The sequence below is a fragment of the Pleurodeles waltl genome, chromosome 6 (assembly GCF_031143425.1).
Source record: "Pleurodeles waltl isolate 20211129_DDA chromosome 6, aPleWal1.hap1.20221129, whole genome shotgun sequence".
Taxonomy (NCBI): domain Eukaryota; kingdom Metazoa; phylum Chordata; class Amphibia; order Caudata; family Salamandridae; genus Pleurodeles; species Pleurodeles waltl.
Window position 1 is genome coordinate 76,530,841 of NC_090445.1, and position 19,431 is coordinate 76,550,271.

Below are 19,431 nucleotides of genomic sequence, written 5' to 3' on the forward strand. Positions count from 1 at the left end.
AGGTGGTGCGTCGCCTGAGGTATGAGAGTTGGCTCTCTTACGAGCTGCCCCCACAACTACTGAGTCTGGTGTTAGTTGTGTTGTAATATATATTGGATCTGTGGGCGGTGGCTTATATTTTTTCTCCACCCTTGGAGTTATGGCTCTGCCTTTAACTGGATCCTGAAAAATTTGTTTTGAATGTCTTAGCATTCCTGGGAGCATGGGAAGGCATTGATACTGGCTATGGGTGGAGGATAGGGTGTTAAAGAGAAAGTCATCCTCAATTGGTTCCGAATGTAAGGAGACATTGTGAAACTCGGCTGCCCTTGCGACCACCTGTGTATAGGATGTACTGTCCTCAGGTGGTGACGGTTTTGTAGGATAAGAGTCTGGGCTATTGTCAGACACTGGAGCATCATAGAGGTCCCATGCATCGGGATCATCCCGACTCATTGTGGTATGAGCTGGTGAGTTCATCAGTGGTGGAGTTGTTGCTGGTGATGCATGTATTGATGGTGGTGGAGACGGTGGTGGGGTTGTTTTCCTTGCCACCTTTGCTTGTGGTTGCTTGTCCTTTTGTTGAAAGGCAAGTTTCCTTTTTATTTTGATTGGGGGAAGAGTGGTTATCTTCCCTGTGTCCTCATGAATATGAAGCCTTCTTTGTGTGTAGTCAGGCTCTACAGCTTGAAGCTCCTCTCCAAATCTGTGTAATTGGGAGGTTAATCCTTGTTCCTCTGTATAGGAACTAGTTTTCGGCTCAGAGGCTGGCTGTTTCGGAACCGAAACCTTTTCGGAAGTCTTTTTAGGCTCCGAAGAAACCTTCTTTGTTTTCGGCGTGGTGTCTCGGTGCCGAAATTCTTCGGTGCCGCTGTCTCTGTGCCGAAGTTTCTCGGAGCCGCTGTCTCAGCTCCGAGGTTGCTGTGTGGCGGTATCTCGACCGGAGTCGGATGACTTCGACACCAGCATGCCCTTTTTCGGTGCCTTGGATCGGTCACCTAGTTTTCGGGTTAAGCCATGGCCTGTTGGCGGTGGCGTCCCCTGGGCTTTTGTGGACTTCTCGTGAGTCTTGATTTTCGACGTCTTACTCACGGTTTGGTGTGTTTCTTCGGCGTCGAGTTCTTCAGAATTCGACTCGCGGATGGAGAAAGCTTCTTCTTCCTCCTCGAAACGATCTTGACCTGTCGGCGTGGACGCCATTTGTAGTCTCCTGGCTCTTCGGTCTCTCAGCGTCTTCCTCGACCGAAACGCTCGACAGGCTTCACAAGTATCCTCCTTGTGCTCGGAGGACAAGCACAAGTTACAGACCAGATGGTGATCCGTATACGGATACTTGTGATGGCATTTTGGGCAGAAGCGGAATGGGGTCCGTTCCATGAGCCTTGAAGTCGCACGTGGCCGGGTCGACCAGGCCCCGACGGGGGATCGAAAAAACCCGGAAGGGCCACCGGAGCTCTTTAGAATTCGGTGTCGATTTGTTCTAACTAACCCGATACCGAACGCAAACAATACCGATGATTTTTTTCCGAGATTCTAACTAACTTTCCGTCCCGAAACACGGAGCGAAAAGGAACACGTCCGAACCCGATGGCGGAAAAAAAACAATCTAAGATGGAGTCGACGCCCATGCGCAATGGACTCGAAATGGGAGGAGTCCCTCGGTCTCGTGACTCGAAAAGACTTCTTCGAAGAAAAACAACTTGTAACACTCCGAGTCCAACACCAGATGGCAGACTGTGCACAGCATGTGTATCTGCAGCTACACATGCCATCGAACATATATATATATAAAAATAAACACCCACTTTTGACCTCCCTTTTAACTTTGCCCCTTCCCACTTCTCAATGGCTCCTGTCGAATCTTGACTGAGCCAAACTAAGCTGAACACTCATCTTCAGGCAAGGCTTGTACAGATTTGTCTAAGTTCGTCTAGCAAATTAACAAGGGCTTTTTTTTAAAGAAAAAAGTGCACAGTAACCATGAAAACAGAGTTTTTAATAAATAAGCAGTTAGTAGATGCAGTTTTCTGCAATGGCACCCTGCGCTACGATTTTCTTTATTTTTGATTAGTCTCTGAAATAAATTCTACAAACATAAAAATGGTCATTTGAAGATGTACTCTCTTCCGATCTCTCCTCTTTTCAATAAGATTAAAGAACAAAAACTTGTCAATACAATCTAGTCGTAATGGGTGCCATTTTTCTACCTGAAAAAGATTATAGACAAAAAAAGAGTGAGGTTAGAGAGAGGAATGCACTTAAAGGATCAGAGGTTTGGGCCTGATTTAGAGTTTGGCAGATGGACTAAAGGCAGACCAGGTGGCAGAGGACTTTACTTCCGCCACTCTCCCTTTACTCCACCTACAAAACTGACAGATGCCTTGCGGACAGCTCTAAACATTGGCAGGAACTGCTGTCAAACATGTTGCCTGGCCATTGAACTTTTTCAAAGTTTTTGTTTTTTAAACAAAACTTCAGAAATCGGGGAACTAATGGCTTCCACACCATGGTGTGGGGGCCATTATTTTTTTGCCTGTCCCTCAATGCCAAGTTTTACACATAACACCATCCAAAATAGGGTGGACGACATTATGTGGCCCCCCTCTGTATCAGAATAAGTTTTACTCTATCGGTATAAACCTGGCTGTCTGTCCATCTCAATACTGGATCAGCGGACCAAGAGTTTGGCAGAGAGGCCAATCTCTAAATCAGGCCCTTTATTCTGGTTTGTTTTACCTTTACAATATTTACATTATATGGTCATTTGTACACTCCATTTTCACTCAGCAAACATGCAGTTTCTAGTTATATAATAAATTTACTAACATTTATTAATTAATTAAACAAGTTTAGGAGTTTTACACTACCAGGACATATAAACTACACAGGTACATGTCCTGCCTTTTACCCACACAGCACCCTGCTCTAGAGGTTACCTAGGGCGCACATTAGGGGTGACTTATTTGTAGAAAAGGGGGAGTTTTAGGCTTGGCAAGTACTTTTAAATGCCAAGTCGAAGTGGCAGTGAAACTGCACACACAGGCCTTAGACAAGGTTAAGGGGCTACTTAAGTGGGTGGCACAACCAGTGCTGCAGGCCCACTAGTAGCATTTAATCTACAGGCCCTAGGCACATATAGTGCACTCTACTAGGGTCTTACAAGTAAATCAAATAGCCAATCATGGATAAACCAATCAACAGTACAATTTACACAGAGAGCATATGCACTTTAGCACTGGTTAGCAGTGGTAAAGTGCCCAGAGTTCAAAAGCCAACAACAGCAGGTCAGAAAAAATAGAAGGAGGCAAAAAGTTTGGGGATGACCCTGTCAAAAAGGCCAGGCCCAACACTTATGTGCTTGTATGACTAAAATCTATTGCAGCTTCAGAATGAGGCTTATATTGCACACATTAGTGCCCTATCGAACAATCTCATTATGACCACCTTAAGCAAAACTATTTCACCTAAGGAAAAAAAATCTAAATGCATTTTTTGCTGAATCCCTGATATATTCAATACCTTTATCCGAAGTACCTTGTGTGCACATTAGTTGCACTACAGAGTACATTAATTCAGAAGAAAGGGAATCCTATGGTGTCATTTACAGGATTATACTGATCCACTGATTATAAAATCAATAATCTCCAGCTACAGTGAGCCAATTAATAGCAATACATAGAATGTTTTATGGGTAACTGATTACCAACTGTGTTTTTCACAGAGGCATTCTGAGTGCGAATAAATAGTCAAGAGTGACGCTCAGTTGTCTATGACGTCCCTTGGAGCGACTCAAACTCCTTTACTCTGGTGGATGAACTGGGCCCATCCACTGCTCTTCATCCAACAGTGTGGACGGAAGGAAGCGGGGGTGGGGCTCCAATGCTTACACCAGAGGTTTCAACTAATTTCCACACTGATGGAGGCTGATGCAAATTTGCTTCCCTGTCAGCTACTGACTCCTCCTGCACTCATCAATGATGTCACCAAGCCATTACTGACTAGAGGTCCCCAACAGTAACAAGCAAGCGATTTCTCCCTACCTCCCACTCAGGGCATCCCAAAGGATGGGAGAGGCATCTTTGGTAAGAGTAGAGTCACCCCTTTCCTGTGATGTCTCTTCAAAAGGACTACTTCTCGAGGCCTTCATCTGGGATATAATCTCCAAGCAGGAATCCCCACAAAACAACAGGGATGCTTTTTTCTTCCTCTATGCACCACCCCCCCCACGCTCCAGCAGGCACTCAGTTAAATAGTATATTCCTTGCCCTGGAGCAGGGGACTGGGCCTCTGAGAAGGGTGCCATCAACCCCTCCCCTCAGAGAATGGAAGATTTGGCAGCCATTTTGTTTTCGGGTTATTCCTGAGCCTGGCCTTTGTGCCACACCAAAGTATACCAAAAAAAAAAAAGTGATGGATAGAATGTTTAAATTAATCTAAGTCACTAGCAATTACCTGGGGCTGCATCCCAATCAATTGTTATTTTGCACACCACGTCCTCTCAGTTTGGACCCAGCAAATCAGTCCCTCCTCCAATCTGAACAGTACAGCTTGAATCGCCAAGCCAGGTCCTCCCTGAACCAGAATACAAGCAACCCAGGGACAGTCCAGTGACACAGTATACACAGGACCGACGTCTAGGCATACCCATCCCACTGAGGGCAACCCACTAAAGTATACAAAAAAGTGACTGATGGAACGCTTGAATTAATTTTAGCCACTGAAAATTCCTTGGATCGCATCCCAGTCCATTGTTATTTTGCACACCATGCCACCGCAGTTTTCACCCAGCTATATGCAAATCAGTCTTGAGTCTATTCCAATGGGAACAGTTCTGCCCAGAAGCCAAGCCAGATCCTCCTTGAACTGGAACAAAAGAAACCTAGGACTGGTCTATTTCATATACGCTTTCCTTTCCCTTTCCACTTTCATGGAAGTAGTGAGTGGAAGAGGAAGGCAGCAATGTCTTACAGAATATCCCTTACACTTACCTGGGCAAGACACATGGTGGATTTCCTCCAGGGCTAGCTTGTGGTAGAAAGCCAAGCAAGCCACCATGTTCTCCTCCTCACAAGAACCTATGGCCAAAAGGTGTGCAAGGCATAATAAAATGTTTTCTCAAGAATATCCAAGTCACAGTCTGATAACACTAGAGGGGTTGGAGTTGGATGGTATCCTAGCAATACCAGGTAAAATAAGGTTGCGGATAGGTCCCTCCACTCAATCAGAGGGGAGATGCCAGGCTGCATTGAGATATGGAGGTAGGCAGAGGTGAGGTGGGAGGAGGGAGACAATAGCAGCCTAGACTTGCCCTCGCAAAAATTAGTACACTGACTGCTTAAAGGAATAATTGCAAAAGACTGAAAATGACTGAAACATTATATTAATGTTTCTCTGATAGACAACAGGGAAACATTAATATAATGCTTCCCACAAACTGGAAATTTCAGGGAAACATTAATATAATGCTTCACACAAACTGGAAATTCACTGAAAATAAAACTAATCCTTCTTCTATGTATCTGGCTTTGTGCTATTCCCCCTCTGCGAGTCCTGCAGCTCCCCTTTATAAAAATATCCCAGCTACTGCTTGATAAAACACATCATTCACCTCTCTGCCCCTTGCCACACTGTCCCTTTTAAAAACACATTTAAAAAAAAAAAAAAAAATACTAAAAAAACAGCTTTCCATAGCTGCCATTTTCGAGAGACCTCAGTATCAATCAGTCCACAGAACAAAACTACATTTCCCAAAATGCAATATGCCCTTAGGTTTCAAAATACCCAAACCTGTGAGAATGGCACACAAGACTCTTTGCAGCTGTTTCCGTTTCAGTCTTTCACTCCTCTTCTTTTTATAGTCCCCTCATCGCCCCCTCGTTCCCAAATGACGTTAAGTCTCAGCATCAATCAACCAAGGTTTTTGTAGAGCATGGCACGTTCGGGTCTCAAGGCACTGGAGGGGTGGGAGTAACTGCAACTCAGTTAAAGAGCTAGTTGGCCGGTTCAGTCGAAGAGCCAGGTCATGAGGTCCTTCCTTAATTGAGGCAGAGAGGGAGATTGCCTGAGATGAAGAGGAAGAGAATTCTAGATCTTCACAGCAAGGTCGGAGAAGGATCCTCCTCCGCCTGTGGTCTTGGGGATCAGTGGTATGGTGGCCACATCCAGGTGAGTGGAACAGAGTTGTCTGGTGGGCATGTAGAAGGCGAGGCAGTGGTTGAGATATGCAGGTCTGATGTTGTGGAGGGCTTTGTAGGCGTGCATGAGGAGCTTGAAGGCAATTCTTTTGTTGATTTGGAGCCAGTGTAGGTCTCTTGAGTGCCCGGAGATGTGACTGAGGCGAGGGATGTCCAAGGTAAGTCTAGCAGCGACGTTCTGGATTATTTGCATCTTCTTTTGGAGCTTTTGGGTGATACCTGCATACCGTGCGTGCCACCTGGGTGACTGTTCTTCTGGATTCAATGGGGATACACTCGAAGATCTTTCAGAGCAGGCAGAGCGTGGGGAAGCAGGAGCAGGAGCACGAGACGGTGTTGACTTGGTGGTTCATAGACAGCGAGGATGATGCAGAGGTTATGTGCGTGGTCGGTCGGTAAGGGGCTTCCAAGTGCTACGGGCCACCAGGAGTTATTCCAGGCAGAGAGGGTGGTGGCCAAAATAAGGATTTCCATCTTGTCAGAGTTGTGCTTGAGGCAGCTGTCTTTCATCCAGGAGGCTGCCTTCACCCCATTTTGGAAGGTGTTCTTCACGACTGCAGGTTCGTGGGTGAGGGAGAGGATCAGCTGAGTATCATCAGCGTTTGAGACTATGTGGAGTCTATGGTTTCTGGTGTCTGCTAGCAGGGCCATGTAGATGTTGAGGGTGGGGCACAGGGAGAAGCCGTGGGGGGGTGGGGAGGGGGCGCAGTAGTTGATCTTTGTAGGTTTGAATGTGAATGGTGGGAGCCTGATTCTCTGGGTTTGACTGGTGAAGAAGGAGAATATCCATTTCAGGGCTTTGCTGCAGATGCCAAAGTTGTGGAGTCTTGTGCAGAGGATGAGGTGGGAAGACGGTGTCAAAGGCGGCTAAGAGGTCCAAGAGGATGAGGGCTGTTGGTTCACCTTGGTCCAGGAGACTGCAGATGTCTGTTGCAAGGAGGGCAGTCTCAGTGATGTGGTTGCTTCTGAAGCTGGATTGAGTGAGGTCCAGTATGTAGTCGGTCTCAATGAATTAAATGAGTTAAGCGTTGATGGCTTTTTCGATGACTTTGGCCACAAAAGGGAGCAGAGAGAGGGGTCTGTACTTTTTTTCAGTATCAGGCCCACCAAGACAGGTTCGAATACTGAGACTATCCTTACTTCACTGCCTGAGAGAGAAGGTGAATCTTGGGCACCAAAACTCAATCTCTGTGCGCCAGAAGGAGAGCATTTGGTTTTTCTCCCTCAACTGTGGCAGATAAAGTGTGTTCTGGTGGCTGCTGGCTTACCTCATCACTGCTTCTGAGGGGAGGCAGCAGTCAGCCCTGAGCCCGCGTGCAGGAGGCCACTGTGTTATCAGCTTTAATGGCAGTATACACTCCCTACCTAAACTCAGTGGAAATAACTTAAATTATACACATCTCTGTTACATAATGACAGCAAGTTCCATTACAGCCCTTTTATCTGCTGGTAAACAGGGTGCCTATGTACACTGCTCTCATACCGGACGTTAGTCACAGTAATTTAACTTGTACACAGCTCCTTCAACCGGTGACCTCGAGTGTTACTATCTGACAGCAGTGGGTACAACTACAGCTCCTTTATCTGGTGTATGGAAATGCCTCCTTGGCTTGGTTACCCCCTGACTTTTTGCCTTTGCTGATGCCAAGTTATGATTTGAAAGTGTGCTGAGGCCAGCTAACCAGGCCCCAGCGTTCTTTCCCTAACCTGTACCTTTGTTTCCACAATTGGCACACCCTGGCATCCAGGTAAGTCCCTTGTAACTGGTACCTCTGGTACCAAGGGCCCTGATGCCAGAGAAGGTCTCTAAGGGCTGCAGCATGTCTTATGCCACCCTGGAGACCACTCACTCAGCACAGACACACTGCTTGCCAGCTTGTGTGTGCTGGTGGGGAGAAAATGACTAAGTCGACATGGCACTCCCCTCAGGGTGCCATGCCAACCTCACACTGCCTATGGCATAGATAAGTCACCCCTCTTGCAGGCCTTACAGCCCTAAGGCAGGGTGCACTATACCATAGATGAGGGCTTAAGTGCATGAGCACTATGCCCCTACAGTGTCTAAGCAAAACCTTAGACATTGTAAGTGCAGGGTAGCCATAAGAGTATATGGTCTGGGAGTCTGCTATACACGAACTCCACAGCACCATAATGGCTACACTGAAAACTGGGAAGTTTGGTATCAAACTTCTCAGCTCAATAAATGCACACTGATGCCAGTGTACATTTGATTGTGAAATACACCCCAGAGGGCATCTTAAAGATGCCCCCTGAAAACATACCAGACTCCCAGTGTCAGCTGACTAGTTTTACCAGCCTGCCACACACCAGACATGTTGCTGGCCACATGGCGAGAGTGCCTTTGTCATTCTGTGGCTAGTAACAAAGCCTGTCCTGGGTGGAGGTGCTTCTCACCTCCCCCTGTAGGAACTGTAACACCTGGCGGTGAGCCTCAAAGGCTCACCCCCTTTGTTACAGCACCCCCAGGGCACTCCAGCTAGTGGAGATGCCCGCCCCCTCCGGCCATTGCCCACTTTTGGCGGCAAGGCCGGAGGAGATAATGAGAAAAACAAGGAGTCACTGGCCAGTCAGGACAGCCCCTAAGGTGTCCTGAGCTGAGGTGACTGACTTTTAGAAATCCTCCATCTTGCAGATGGAGGATTCCCCCAATAGGATTAGGAATGTGCCCCCCTCCCCTCATGGAGGAGGCAGAGAGGGTGTAGCCACCCTGAGGACTAGTAGCCATTGGCTACTAACCCCCCCAGACCTAAACACACCCCTAAATTGAGTATTTAGGGGCTCCCATAACCTAGCTAGATAGATTCCTGCAACCTAAGACGAAGAAGGACTGCCGACCTGAAAGCCCTGCAGAGAAGACGGAGACACCAACTGCTTTGGCCCCAGCTCTACCGGCCTGGGTCCCCACTTAAAGAAAACTGCAACAGTGACGCGTTCCACTGGGTCCAGCGACCTCTGAAGCCTCAGAGGACTACCCTGCATCTAAAAGGACCAAGAACTCCAGAGGACAGCGGCTCTGCTCCAAAGAAGAAACATCTTTGCAACAAAGAAGCAACTTTTAAAGAACACACGTTTCCCGCCGGAAGCGTGAGACTTTGCACTCTGCACCAGACGCCCCCGGCTCGACCTGCGGAGAACCAACACTACAGGGAGGACTCCCTGGCGACTACGACCCTGTGAGTAGCCAGAGTTGACCCCCCCCGAGCCCCCCAGTGACGCCTGCAGAGGGAATCCAGAGGCTCCCCCTGACCGCGACTGCCTGCTTCAAAGAACTCGACGCCTGGTAAAGACACTGCACCCGCAGCCCCCAGGACATGAAGGATCCGACCTAGAGTGCAGAAGCAACCCCCAGGTGGCCTTCTCCCTTGCCCAGGTGGTGGCTTCCCCGAGGAGCCCCCCCTTCCCTGCCTGCTCCGCTGAAGAGACCCCTGGGTCTCCCATTGAATCCTATTGCAAACCCGACGCCTGTTTGCACTCTGCACCCGGCCGCCCCCATGCCGCTAAGGGTGTACTTTTTGTGCTGACTTGTGTCCCTCCCAGTGCCCTACAAAACACCCCTGGTCTGCCCTCCGAAGACGCGGGTACTTACCTGCTGGCAAACTGGAACCGGGGCACCCCCTTCTCCATTGAAGCCTGTGTGTTTTGGGCACCACATTGACCTCTGCACCTGACCAGCCCTTAGCTGCTGGTGTGGTAACTTTGGGGTTGCTCTGAACCCCCCACGGTGGGCTACCTTGGACCCAACTTTGAACCCTGTAAGTGGTTTACTTACCTGCAAAACTAACAAACACTTACCTCCCCCAGGAACTGTTGAAAATTGCAGTGCCCAGTTTTAAAATAGCTTATTGTCATTTGTATGAAAACTGTATATGCTATTTTGCTAATTCAAAGTTCCTAAAGTTCCTAAGTGAAATACCTTTCATTTAAAGTATTGTTTGTAAATCTTGAACCTGTGGTTCTTAAAATAAACTAATAAAATATATTTTTCTATATAAAAACCTATTGGCCTGGAATTGTCTTTGAGTGTGTGTTCCTCATTCATTGCCTGTATGTGTACAACAAATGCTTAACACTACCCTCTGATAAGCCTACTGCTCGACCACACTACCACAAAATAGAGCATTAGAATCATCTCTTTTTGCCACTATCTTACCTCTAAGGGGAATCCTTGGACTCTGTGCATGCTATTTCTTACTTTGAAATAGTACATACAGAGCCAACTTCCTACACCTGGTGACAGTGAGTGATACAAAAACTACCTTTAACTGATGAGAATGACATTATAAACTGTCCTCTTACCTGCTGTTACAACAGCCTCTGCTACTCTCACTCCTATCTTGTCACCGGCAGGATCCGCAGCGCTCCCACATTTCTCCCTTCCTCTCTGCGTCCTGGGCTGAAGTAGGGCTGTAGGGTGGGGGGGAAGGAGAACCCTGAGAAGGTGAAGAGTAGAGACCGGTCATCCACATTGTATGCAGAGAGCCTGCCTGCCTCATGGTCCAGGAAGAAACCCACAACTCTGGGGGACACTCGTGGGGTCAGGAGGGTGGGAGGGGAGGTAAGAGCTTCGTTTTTACCATTTCTGAACCACACTGTCCAGAATCCATCCTCGGGTGATAGTCTAATATCCCCCTTCCTGCTGACAGCCTTGTCACACACCCCCAACTCCCAGCCCATCTTGTCCCCAACCTCCACCTCCCAGTAATGCCGCCCTGAGCTCAAACTCTCTCTCCCTAGGACAATAGCATATTTAGTGAATCTCTGGGGCTTGATGGGTCGATCCTGTGCTCTGTCTCCTATCCCCACGCTCTTTCCGTCCTCGGACAGGGTGAGCCAGGGATTCGCAGTGTCAGGATCCAGGGTCACCTCAACTGCAAAACAGGAAGATGCAGAGAACAGAGCTCAGCAAACGGACAGCCAGAGCAATAAAAACTTTAATACAGTTCATAAAAAGGCATTTTGATGCAGCACAGTCTAAGGTCATTTGACATTACATGAAAAATTATTTTCAAGTATAATTCATACTTAAAACTATGCGTACTTACCACAAAATGAGAAATGCAAATACATAAAAATTTTACGACCGAAAAAGTGGAGAAAAGCACATTTGTTTCACTTTCAAATCGTATAAAATAACTATTAAAGTTTAAAACCTCTATATTATATTATTATATTTTAAGCAAGGTTTTCTTTTATATAAAAATGGTATATTATCGTCATGGGTATCACCCGGAGGCTAAATCAGACTACAGACACAGTGGCTCTTTAAACAGAGTCTATTATTGTAATATGCAGAGGAGCAAAAAGGTGGTTTCGATCACTGCAGGGTAATAGTGGCAGAGAGCTTTTTCCTTGCAAGCCTTAGAAATTTCATAGGGCAGCAGCTCAAAATAGGGTCTGCACCATTTAAATTTACAATTTTCGCCTCCCTAAAAATCAGACTACCTCGTTGCGTAAAAAGGGGTTTCAGAAAGTTTTTTTTCTTGGAGTAGGCTGGGACAAAGACAGGTAACATCTACCATGTTTTCTCTCCCAGAGGAACACAATCTATGACAACTCTTTGGGTCAGGCTTTTTACATAGCAATCCATCGGATTCCCCTGGGAGAAGGGCAGAATGGTAGCTAATGAAGTCAGTTTTTAGACTGAACCACCCAGTCTCCACGTAGTGTTGGGGTTTTAGAGTCTTGTAACTGTTTAAAATCGCCCAGGCATGTGACCTCAGGATAGAAATGCTTTGTCTCTTAGCATGGATGATTTTTTAACCATGGCGTGAACTAGTTTTTTTAAGACATTTTGTGATGGGCAGGTTTCCCAGATATCCTGAATACCTAAGGCCCTTATTGTTGAGTCTAGATAAAGCCAAGCTGGAGCTATTTCACTTGTTTGGATTTCCTGCCAAAGAGTTTGGCAGAGTTGGCTTGCCATGTAACACCTGACTCCTCTCCATGTTTTGACATAAGCTCCCTTTCTTCCAACTGATAGATTTTTGGTAAGCCAAATTCAAGACTTATCTCTGCAGGCGAGGCATTTGGGGGGAGATAAAATAGTGATATAATTTTTTTTAGCTATGATTAGATTTAAAACTGGACAGTCTCACCTGGGAGGGGGCTTCACTTTCATAGTGTTAGGGACCGGTTTTGCCCATTTAACCTTCTGAAGGGGTAAAAAGCTTGGGCCTGCCGAAGCACGTTGTAAGACATGGAATGCAAGCGTTAAGGTGTTGCTTATCCTGAGCAGTTTGTTCCTATGTTGTTGGAGAGAACCCCTGTCAGAGTATCCCTAAGTAATTACAGGTTCTCACCAGTTCCAATTAATGGCCATAAAAAAAACATTTTTGGATTTTCTTGCTCCTGCTGCTAACTTCCATTTCCTTTGTTTTCTTAACTTTTAATGTCATCCTGCTAGCTGTAGAAAATAAAGTCAATTTATCAATTAAGTGTTAAAGGCCAAATCTAGTTTGGCTGGGGAGGATCACATCAACCGCATAAAGTAGGTTTGAAATAGGCATGGACCCAAGTTTCAGAGAGTTAGAGTTTACTGTATCAAGAACGGGAGGAGAGATCAGCCAATAAAACGTTGAACAAATATGGGTGAAGACGCTGCCTTCTTTTAAACCCTTAGATGTGTATATTTTTCCTGGATAATGTGGAACCGTCCCAGATTTTCACCTTGGCCCTGGTGTCTGTAAATGAAACTAAAGCTGTATTGCTTTAAAAGGTGAGCCGGAATGCCAATTGATTCCAGCTTATGCCATAAAAGGTAACAATTTACATAATCCAATGCAGCCTTTGTAGCATAAGTAGGTGTTGCTTTTTAAGCTCGAGCTCGTCCATTAGGAGGGAATATGCCGGATGCCTGAATGTTTGTCGATGCACTAACCCCTTTAGTGAATCCAGTTTAGTTGGGTGGGATGATATGGTTGTCGTCAGCCCACTGCAACAGATCCTCACGTAAGGTGCTAGCAAAGTGTTTCGCCTCAACATCTAGAAGGGTTATCAGGAAGCAGTTGGCCGGGTGATACCTATACACATTCTTAAAGATCGGATTAATTATAGAGCCTGTCCATGACTCTGGTATGTTTTGTTGCTGGAAAGCGCTGTTAAAAACTGTTGTCGGAATAGGTGTCCAGCAGGTTGGGTTTGTTCTAAATAGTGCTTGTGGCAGACCATTAGGTCCCGGGGCCCCATCCTGCCTTCCCCACAGGAAGATTCTACTTGTTTGTTTTTCCGAAACAGTATACAGGGTGGTTTCCATACTACATCAATGAGTAATTGATTGCTTCTTGCTGTAAGAGGACATGGGAGTTGTCTCATGGGAAACTTTAAAATGCTCTTTCATAGAGCTGACTCAACTATCTTCAGTTAAGTTAGAGTTAGTAACTCCAATAGGGGCTCGATTCAGACTATTAACCATTTGCCAAAAGTTCTGTGAGCTTTTTTTGCTAAATATAAGGCTTTTGCCCAGGAGGTTTGTTTTAAGGCTGATTGTTCCTCCCAAATCATTATCCGAAAGAGTTTATTTAAGCTTTTCAAGGATCTGAGTATTTCAGGGTTGTCGGAGTGATTCCTAGCCTGTCTCTGGATACGATTGAGCTCCCTCCCAATGGCATGGCAGAAAACAGAGACTCTTTCTGCTATGTACTTGTTTGTCTATGCGAGGTTCGTTCGTCACTTTTGGAGTATTGCCCAATTAGTTTGTCACTGAACATTGTCCATTTGACTATTGAAATATCTGAAGCCTTACAGAAGCAATCAGTTGCCAGGCTTACAGCGGAGTCCCCGATGCTTTGTATGGTCTCCTTAATGAAACAAAGCTTCCGGTAGTTAATTGAACCAAACTCACCCGGTAGGGAAAGCCATCCAGCATGAAGTTGACTTTGCACATTAATTGTTATTTGATCACTATGGGTCATTTTAATGATCTTGTAAGAGGTAATTAAGCACAGTAAAGGAAGTGAGCTGGCTGTGTGATCTAGTATGGGGGAAGAAAAAGCCAAAGAAAGTATTCTAAGGCTGGAACAATAACAGAAACTGTCTATTTCAGAAGAGGAAATGTCAAGCTCTCTGCAGTGCTGCACCTCCGAAGTTTGGGATAAGCAGTTTTAGACTGTAACACCGAGGGGGTGAACCTTTAATAAAATAATAACAGAGTACTCAAAATCAAATAACTTAAGTAAACAGATACTTAAAGTAAAATGTGAGACTATTTAACAAATACATTTTAGTAAATATGTTGACTATGATAGTAAATTATCAAGACTGTTCCAATACGGAGGGATCCCCTCTTCCAACGCAATCCCTGTTTTGCCCAGTGAATAAATAATTCCCTTATATCCTTATTCTCAGGCTCTGTCTGCCGAACACTAACTGACACAGCTCTCCAGGAAAAAAACAGCCTGTTGTTTCCCAAAAGGAGGAGAACCAAAAATGAGTCAGGAAGCAGAAGAAACAAATCCACCTCCTCCAAGGGGTAAAGAGCTCCCTCCAATTTGGCAATTTACATTTCATTTTTTTTTTTATATAGCAGACCGACTGGAAGCCTAGGAAACTTGTTTTTTTTTTGATTTCCAGATTCATTTTGCATTTAAAGGCAGCATGAAAAAGCAAATCACAAACTTAATTTTTAGGTTGAGAGTAAGCGTTCAACTTTGTGTATACTTTTAGTATACTTCTTATGGCTTAGAGCAATTTAATTTGTTGTCTGCGGTGTCCTTTAAAAAATGTTGCTTGCTAGTGGTCAGTTCTGCCTTTTTCTCCCTCCTTTTTCTGTTTCAGAGCAGTGACCAACTACTGTATTTTTCCACTTTGGTTTCTTTATCTGTTGCTGTGACGGACTATTTTTGTTATTTTTTTGGTGCTCCCCTTTCACTGTGGATGTTTTAGGCTGGTAGCTGCCTGCGCTTTATTGCAGCATTCCGTTCTTCCCACCTCCTCCCATGTGGCTGACATTTGTTTTGCCTTTATTCCAGTGCTGTCCTCATTTACCTCTGGCTCCTAAAATAAGCCTATTTTACAAAAGAAACACCCAGTTGTTTAGCTCACTACTCACAAAAGCCACAATATTCAGTTTCTGGTAGAATGTAGCTAAACCTAGAAGCAATGATGTTAAAGTTGCTTAGCTTCGCATCTAAAGTCTCTCTCTCCAGGGTCCCTCCCAGCCAGCACTCACGACATCGTACACAGGGCACTGCTTATCTCCTTTATTGGGGCCATAAATCTTCTCAAGCTCCTGTGCTTGTTGAAATGCAAGGCAAGAATGATTTAAGACTTTTCATTGTTAAAATAAAAAGAAAATACTTTTCCAGCCTTATTTTCCAATTTCCCTAAGGGATTGTGAATTCTGATGCTCTACATGCCTTTTACAGCACTGTTTGCAAATTTAGCAAAACACTACATACATTTAATATGATTGATTCTGCATCAGTATGTTCTAAATTATATTTATGGTGCCTTGTTGCTAGCTGGCACTCTCTGCACATGTCAGGCTCCGTTTGTTTTATTCCTAAGCCCAGACTGATTTTAGTATTAGACACACACTTGCACCTATAACATTGTTTTTACGTGTGATGTATATGATTTATGTGCTATAAAATGTATCTGCTTTACTGGCCATTCAGTAATAGCAGATTCTTATATATAACTGGCAGACGTACTATCCCTGCTTACATTTCACTCATTTTGACTTGCTTTACTGGCCCTTGTCAAACGTACCACCACACAATTCCAGTCCACACAATTCCACACCACATAATTCCACACCAAACTACATAATTACACTCCACAACACACAATTCCACTACACACCACAAAATTCCACATCCTGCTATATAATTCAATGCCACACCAAATAAATCCCCTTCACGCCACATACCACTTCATGAGACAATCCCACTCAACATAATTTCACTACACACAATACCACAACTCCTATTCTTATAATTCCAATACACATAGCTCCACTCAACACCACACAATTCAAGCACACACAGTTCAAAGACAAACAATTCCACTTAAACCCGCATAATGCCAATCCACTCTACATAACTGCACTTCACAAAATATAATGCAACATCATTACACACAGTTCCAATCCAAGCCACTCCACATAAATCCATACGATACAAAATAATTACACTCTGGCGCTATTAAATACCAACGCTCCGAACAGCAAGGTTGCGTACTCTTGAATCCATCCCCGGCCTCTAATCCACTGCCATACACTCTGTGACCCTTTAGCTCTCTTCCTTTGTGAGTTTTCCATCTTTCACTTCCTTCGTCTTTCCCCTTTGTGTGTTTTTCCATCTCTTGCTTGCAGAAAAGGAATGCCCACTGGCAACCACAGGATCATATTAAGCACTGGGTGCAGCCCCTTGTTCACTAGGTCTGTACATCTCCAGTGTCTTAAGGACTCATTCTGATGAGTTGTGTGTGTGTGTGTGTATGTGTATATATATATATATATGGAAAATGTCACTTACCCAGTGTACATCTGTTCGTGGCATTAGTCGCTGCAGATTCACATGCTGTGCACAGTCAGCCATCTGGTGTTGGGCTCGGAGTGTTACAAGTTGTTTTTCTTCGAAGAAGTCTTTGAGTCACGAGACCGAGGGACTCCTCCCATTTCAAGTCCATTGCGCATGGGCGTCGACTCCATCTTAGATTGTTTTGCCCACAGAGGGTGAGGTAGGAGTTGTGTATGCTAGTAATAGTACCCATGCAATGGAGTGAGTTCGTATGTACATAATAAAGTTTTAAGTAATATATTTACAAATGTACAAATGTTTAAGATCTACTTCTAAACGGCTACAGGCTCCCGGGGAGGCGGGTGGGCACATGTGAATCTGCAGCGACTAATGCCACGAACAGATGTACAATGGGTAAGTGACATTTTCCGTTCGATGGCATGTGTAGCTGCAGATACACATGCTGTGCATAGACTAGTAAGCAGTTATCTCCCCAAAAGCGGTGGTTCAGCCTGTAGGAGTTGAAGTAGTTTGAAATAATGTTCTTAATACAGCTTGACCTACTGTTGCTTGTTGTGCAGTTAGCACATCTACACAGTAGTGCTTGGTAAATGTATGAGGCGTAGACCATGTTGCTGCCTTACATATTTCGTTCATTGGAATATTTCCTAGAAAGGCCATGGTAGCACCTTTCTTTCTGGTTGAGTGTGCCTTTGGTGTAATAGGCAGTTCTCTTTTAGCTTTAAGATAGCAGGTTTGAATGCACTTAACTATCCATCTAGCAATGCCTTGTTTTGAAATTGGATTTCCTGTATGAGGTTTTTGAAAGGCGATAAATAATTGTTTTGTCTTTCGAATTAGTTTTGTTCTGTCAATGTAGTACATTAGTGCTCTTTTGATGTCTAATGTATGTAGTGCTCTTTCGGCAACCGAATCTGGTTGTGGGAAGAACACTGGCAATTCTACCGTTTGATTTAGGTGGAACGGTGAGATTACTTTTGGTAAAAATTTAGGATTGGTCCGTAGAACAACTTTATTTTTGTGTATTTTAATAAATGGTTCTTGAATGGTAAATGCTTGAATCTCACTCACTCTTCTTAGAGATGTGATGGCAATTAAAAATGCAACTTTCCACGTTAAGTATTGCATTTCACAAGAGTGCATGGGCTCAAAAGGTGGACCCATGAGTCGTGTTAGGACAATGTTGAGGTTCCATGAAGGAACTGGTGGTGTTCTTGGTGGTATAATTCTCTTTAGGCCTTCCATAAACGCCTTTATGACTGGTATCCTAAACAATGAAATTGAGTGCGTAATTTGTAGGTAAGCAGAAATTGCAGTAAGATGTATTTTAATGGAAGAGAAAGCTAGGTTAGATTTTTGCAAATGTAGTAAGTATCCTACTATTTCTTTTGCAGATGCGTGTAAAGGTTGAATTTGATTATTATGGCAGTAATAAACAAATCTTTCCACTTATTTGCATAGCAGTGTCTAGTGGTAGGTTTTCTAGCTTGTTTTATGACCTCCATACATTCCTGTGTGAGGTCTAAGTGCCCGAATTCTAGGATTTCAGGAGCCAAAATGCTAGATTCAACGATGCTGGATTTGGATGTCAGATCTGTTGTTTGTGTTGTGTTAACAGATCTGGTCTGTTGGGTAGTTTGACATGAGGTACTACTGAAAGGTCTAGTAGTGTTGTGTACCAAGGTTGCCTTGCCCATGTTGGTGCTATTAGTATGAGTTTGAGTTTGTTTTGACTCAACCTGTTTACTAGATATGGAAGGAGTGGGAGAGGGGGAAAAGCGTACGCAAATATCCCTGACCAGTTCATCCATAGAGCATTGCCTTGGGATTGATCTTGTGGGTACCTGGATGCAAAGTTTTGGCATTTTGAGTTTTCTTTTGTTGCAAATAGATCTATTTGAGGTGTTCCCCAAATTTGAAAGTAATTGTTTAGTATTTGGGGGTGAATTTCCCATTTGTGGGTTTGTTGGTGATCTCGAGAGAGATTGTCTGCCAACTGGTTCTGAATCCCTGGAATAAATTGTGCTATTAGGCGAATGTGGTTGTGAATCGCCCAATGCCATATTTTTTGTGTTAGGAGGCACAACTGTGTCGAGTGTGTCCCTCCTTGTTTGTTTAGATAATACATTGTTGTCATGTTGTCTGTTTTGACAAGAATGTATTTTTGGGTTATTATGGGTTGAAATGCTTTCAGCGCTAGAAATACTGCTAACAGTTCTAAGTGATTTATGTGAAACTGCCTCTGATGTATGTCCCATTGTCCTTGGATGCTGTGTTGATTGAGGTGTGCTCCCCACCCTGTCATGGAAGCATCCGTCGTTATGACGTATTGTGGCACTGGGTCTTGGAAAGGCCGCCCTCTGTTTAAATTTGTACTGTTCCACCATAGAAGCGAGATGTATGTTTGGCGGTCTATCAACACCAGATCTAGAAGTTGACCCTGTGCTTGTGACCATTGTGATGCTAGGCACTGTTATAAGGGCCGCATGTGCAATCTTGCGTTTGGGACAATGGCTATGCATGAAGACATCATGCCTAGGAGTTTCATTACCATTTTGACTTGTATCTTTTGTGTTGGATACATGGCCTGTATTACTTTGTGAAATGTTTGAACCCTTTGTGGACTTGGAGTGGCAATCACCTTTGACTGTGTTGATTGTCGCTCCTAGGTATTGCTGTGTTTGACACGGCAAAAGGTGTGACTTCGCGTAGTTGATCGAGAAACCTAGCCTGTGAAGGGTCTGTATGACGTAGTT

General features: G+C 44.6%; 1 protein-coding gene across 1 annotated transcript in view; it reads right to left on the bottom strand.

Moving 5' to 3' along the window:
• Positions 1-1,990: 1,990 nt before the first annotated feature.
• LOC138299235 (E3 ubiquitin-protein ligase TRIM39-like) overlaps positions 1,991-19,431 on the bottom strand; it is a 232,084-nt gene continuing 214,643 nt past the window's right edge. The window contains exons 8-9 of the mRNA XM_069237363.1: positions 10,491-11,062; positions 1,991-2,186 (exon numbers count right to left, since the gene is read on the bottom strand). Of these exons, the coding sequence (XP_069093464.1) occupies positions 10,524-11,062 (539 nt within the window). The 3' untranslated portion in view covers positions 1,991-2,186; positions 10,491-10,523. The remainder of the gene's footprint in view (positions 2,187-10,490; positions 11,063-19,431) is intronic.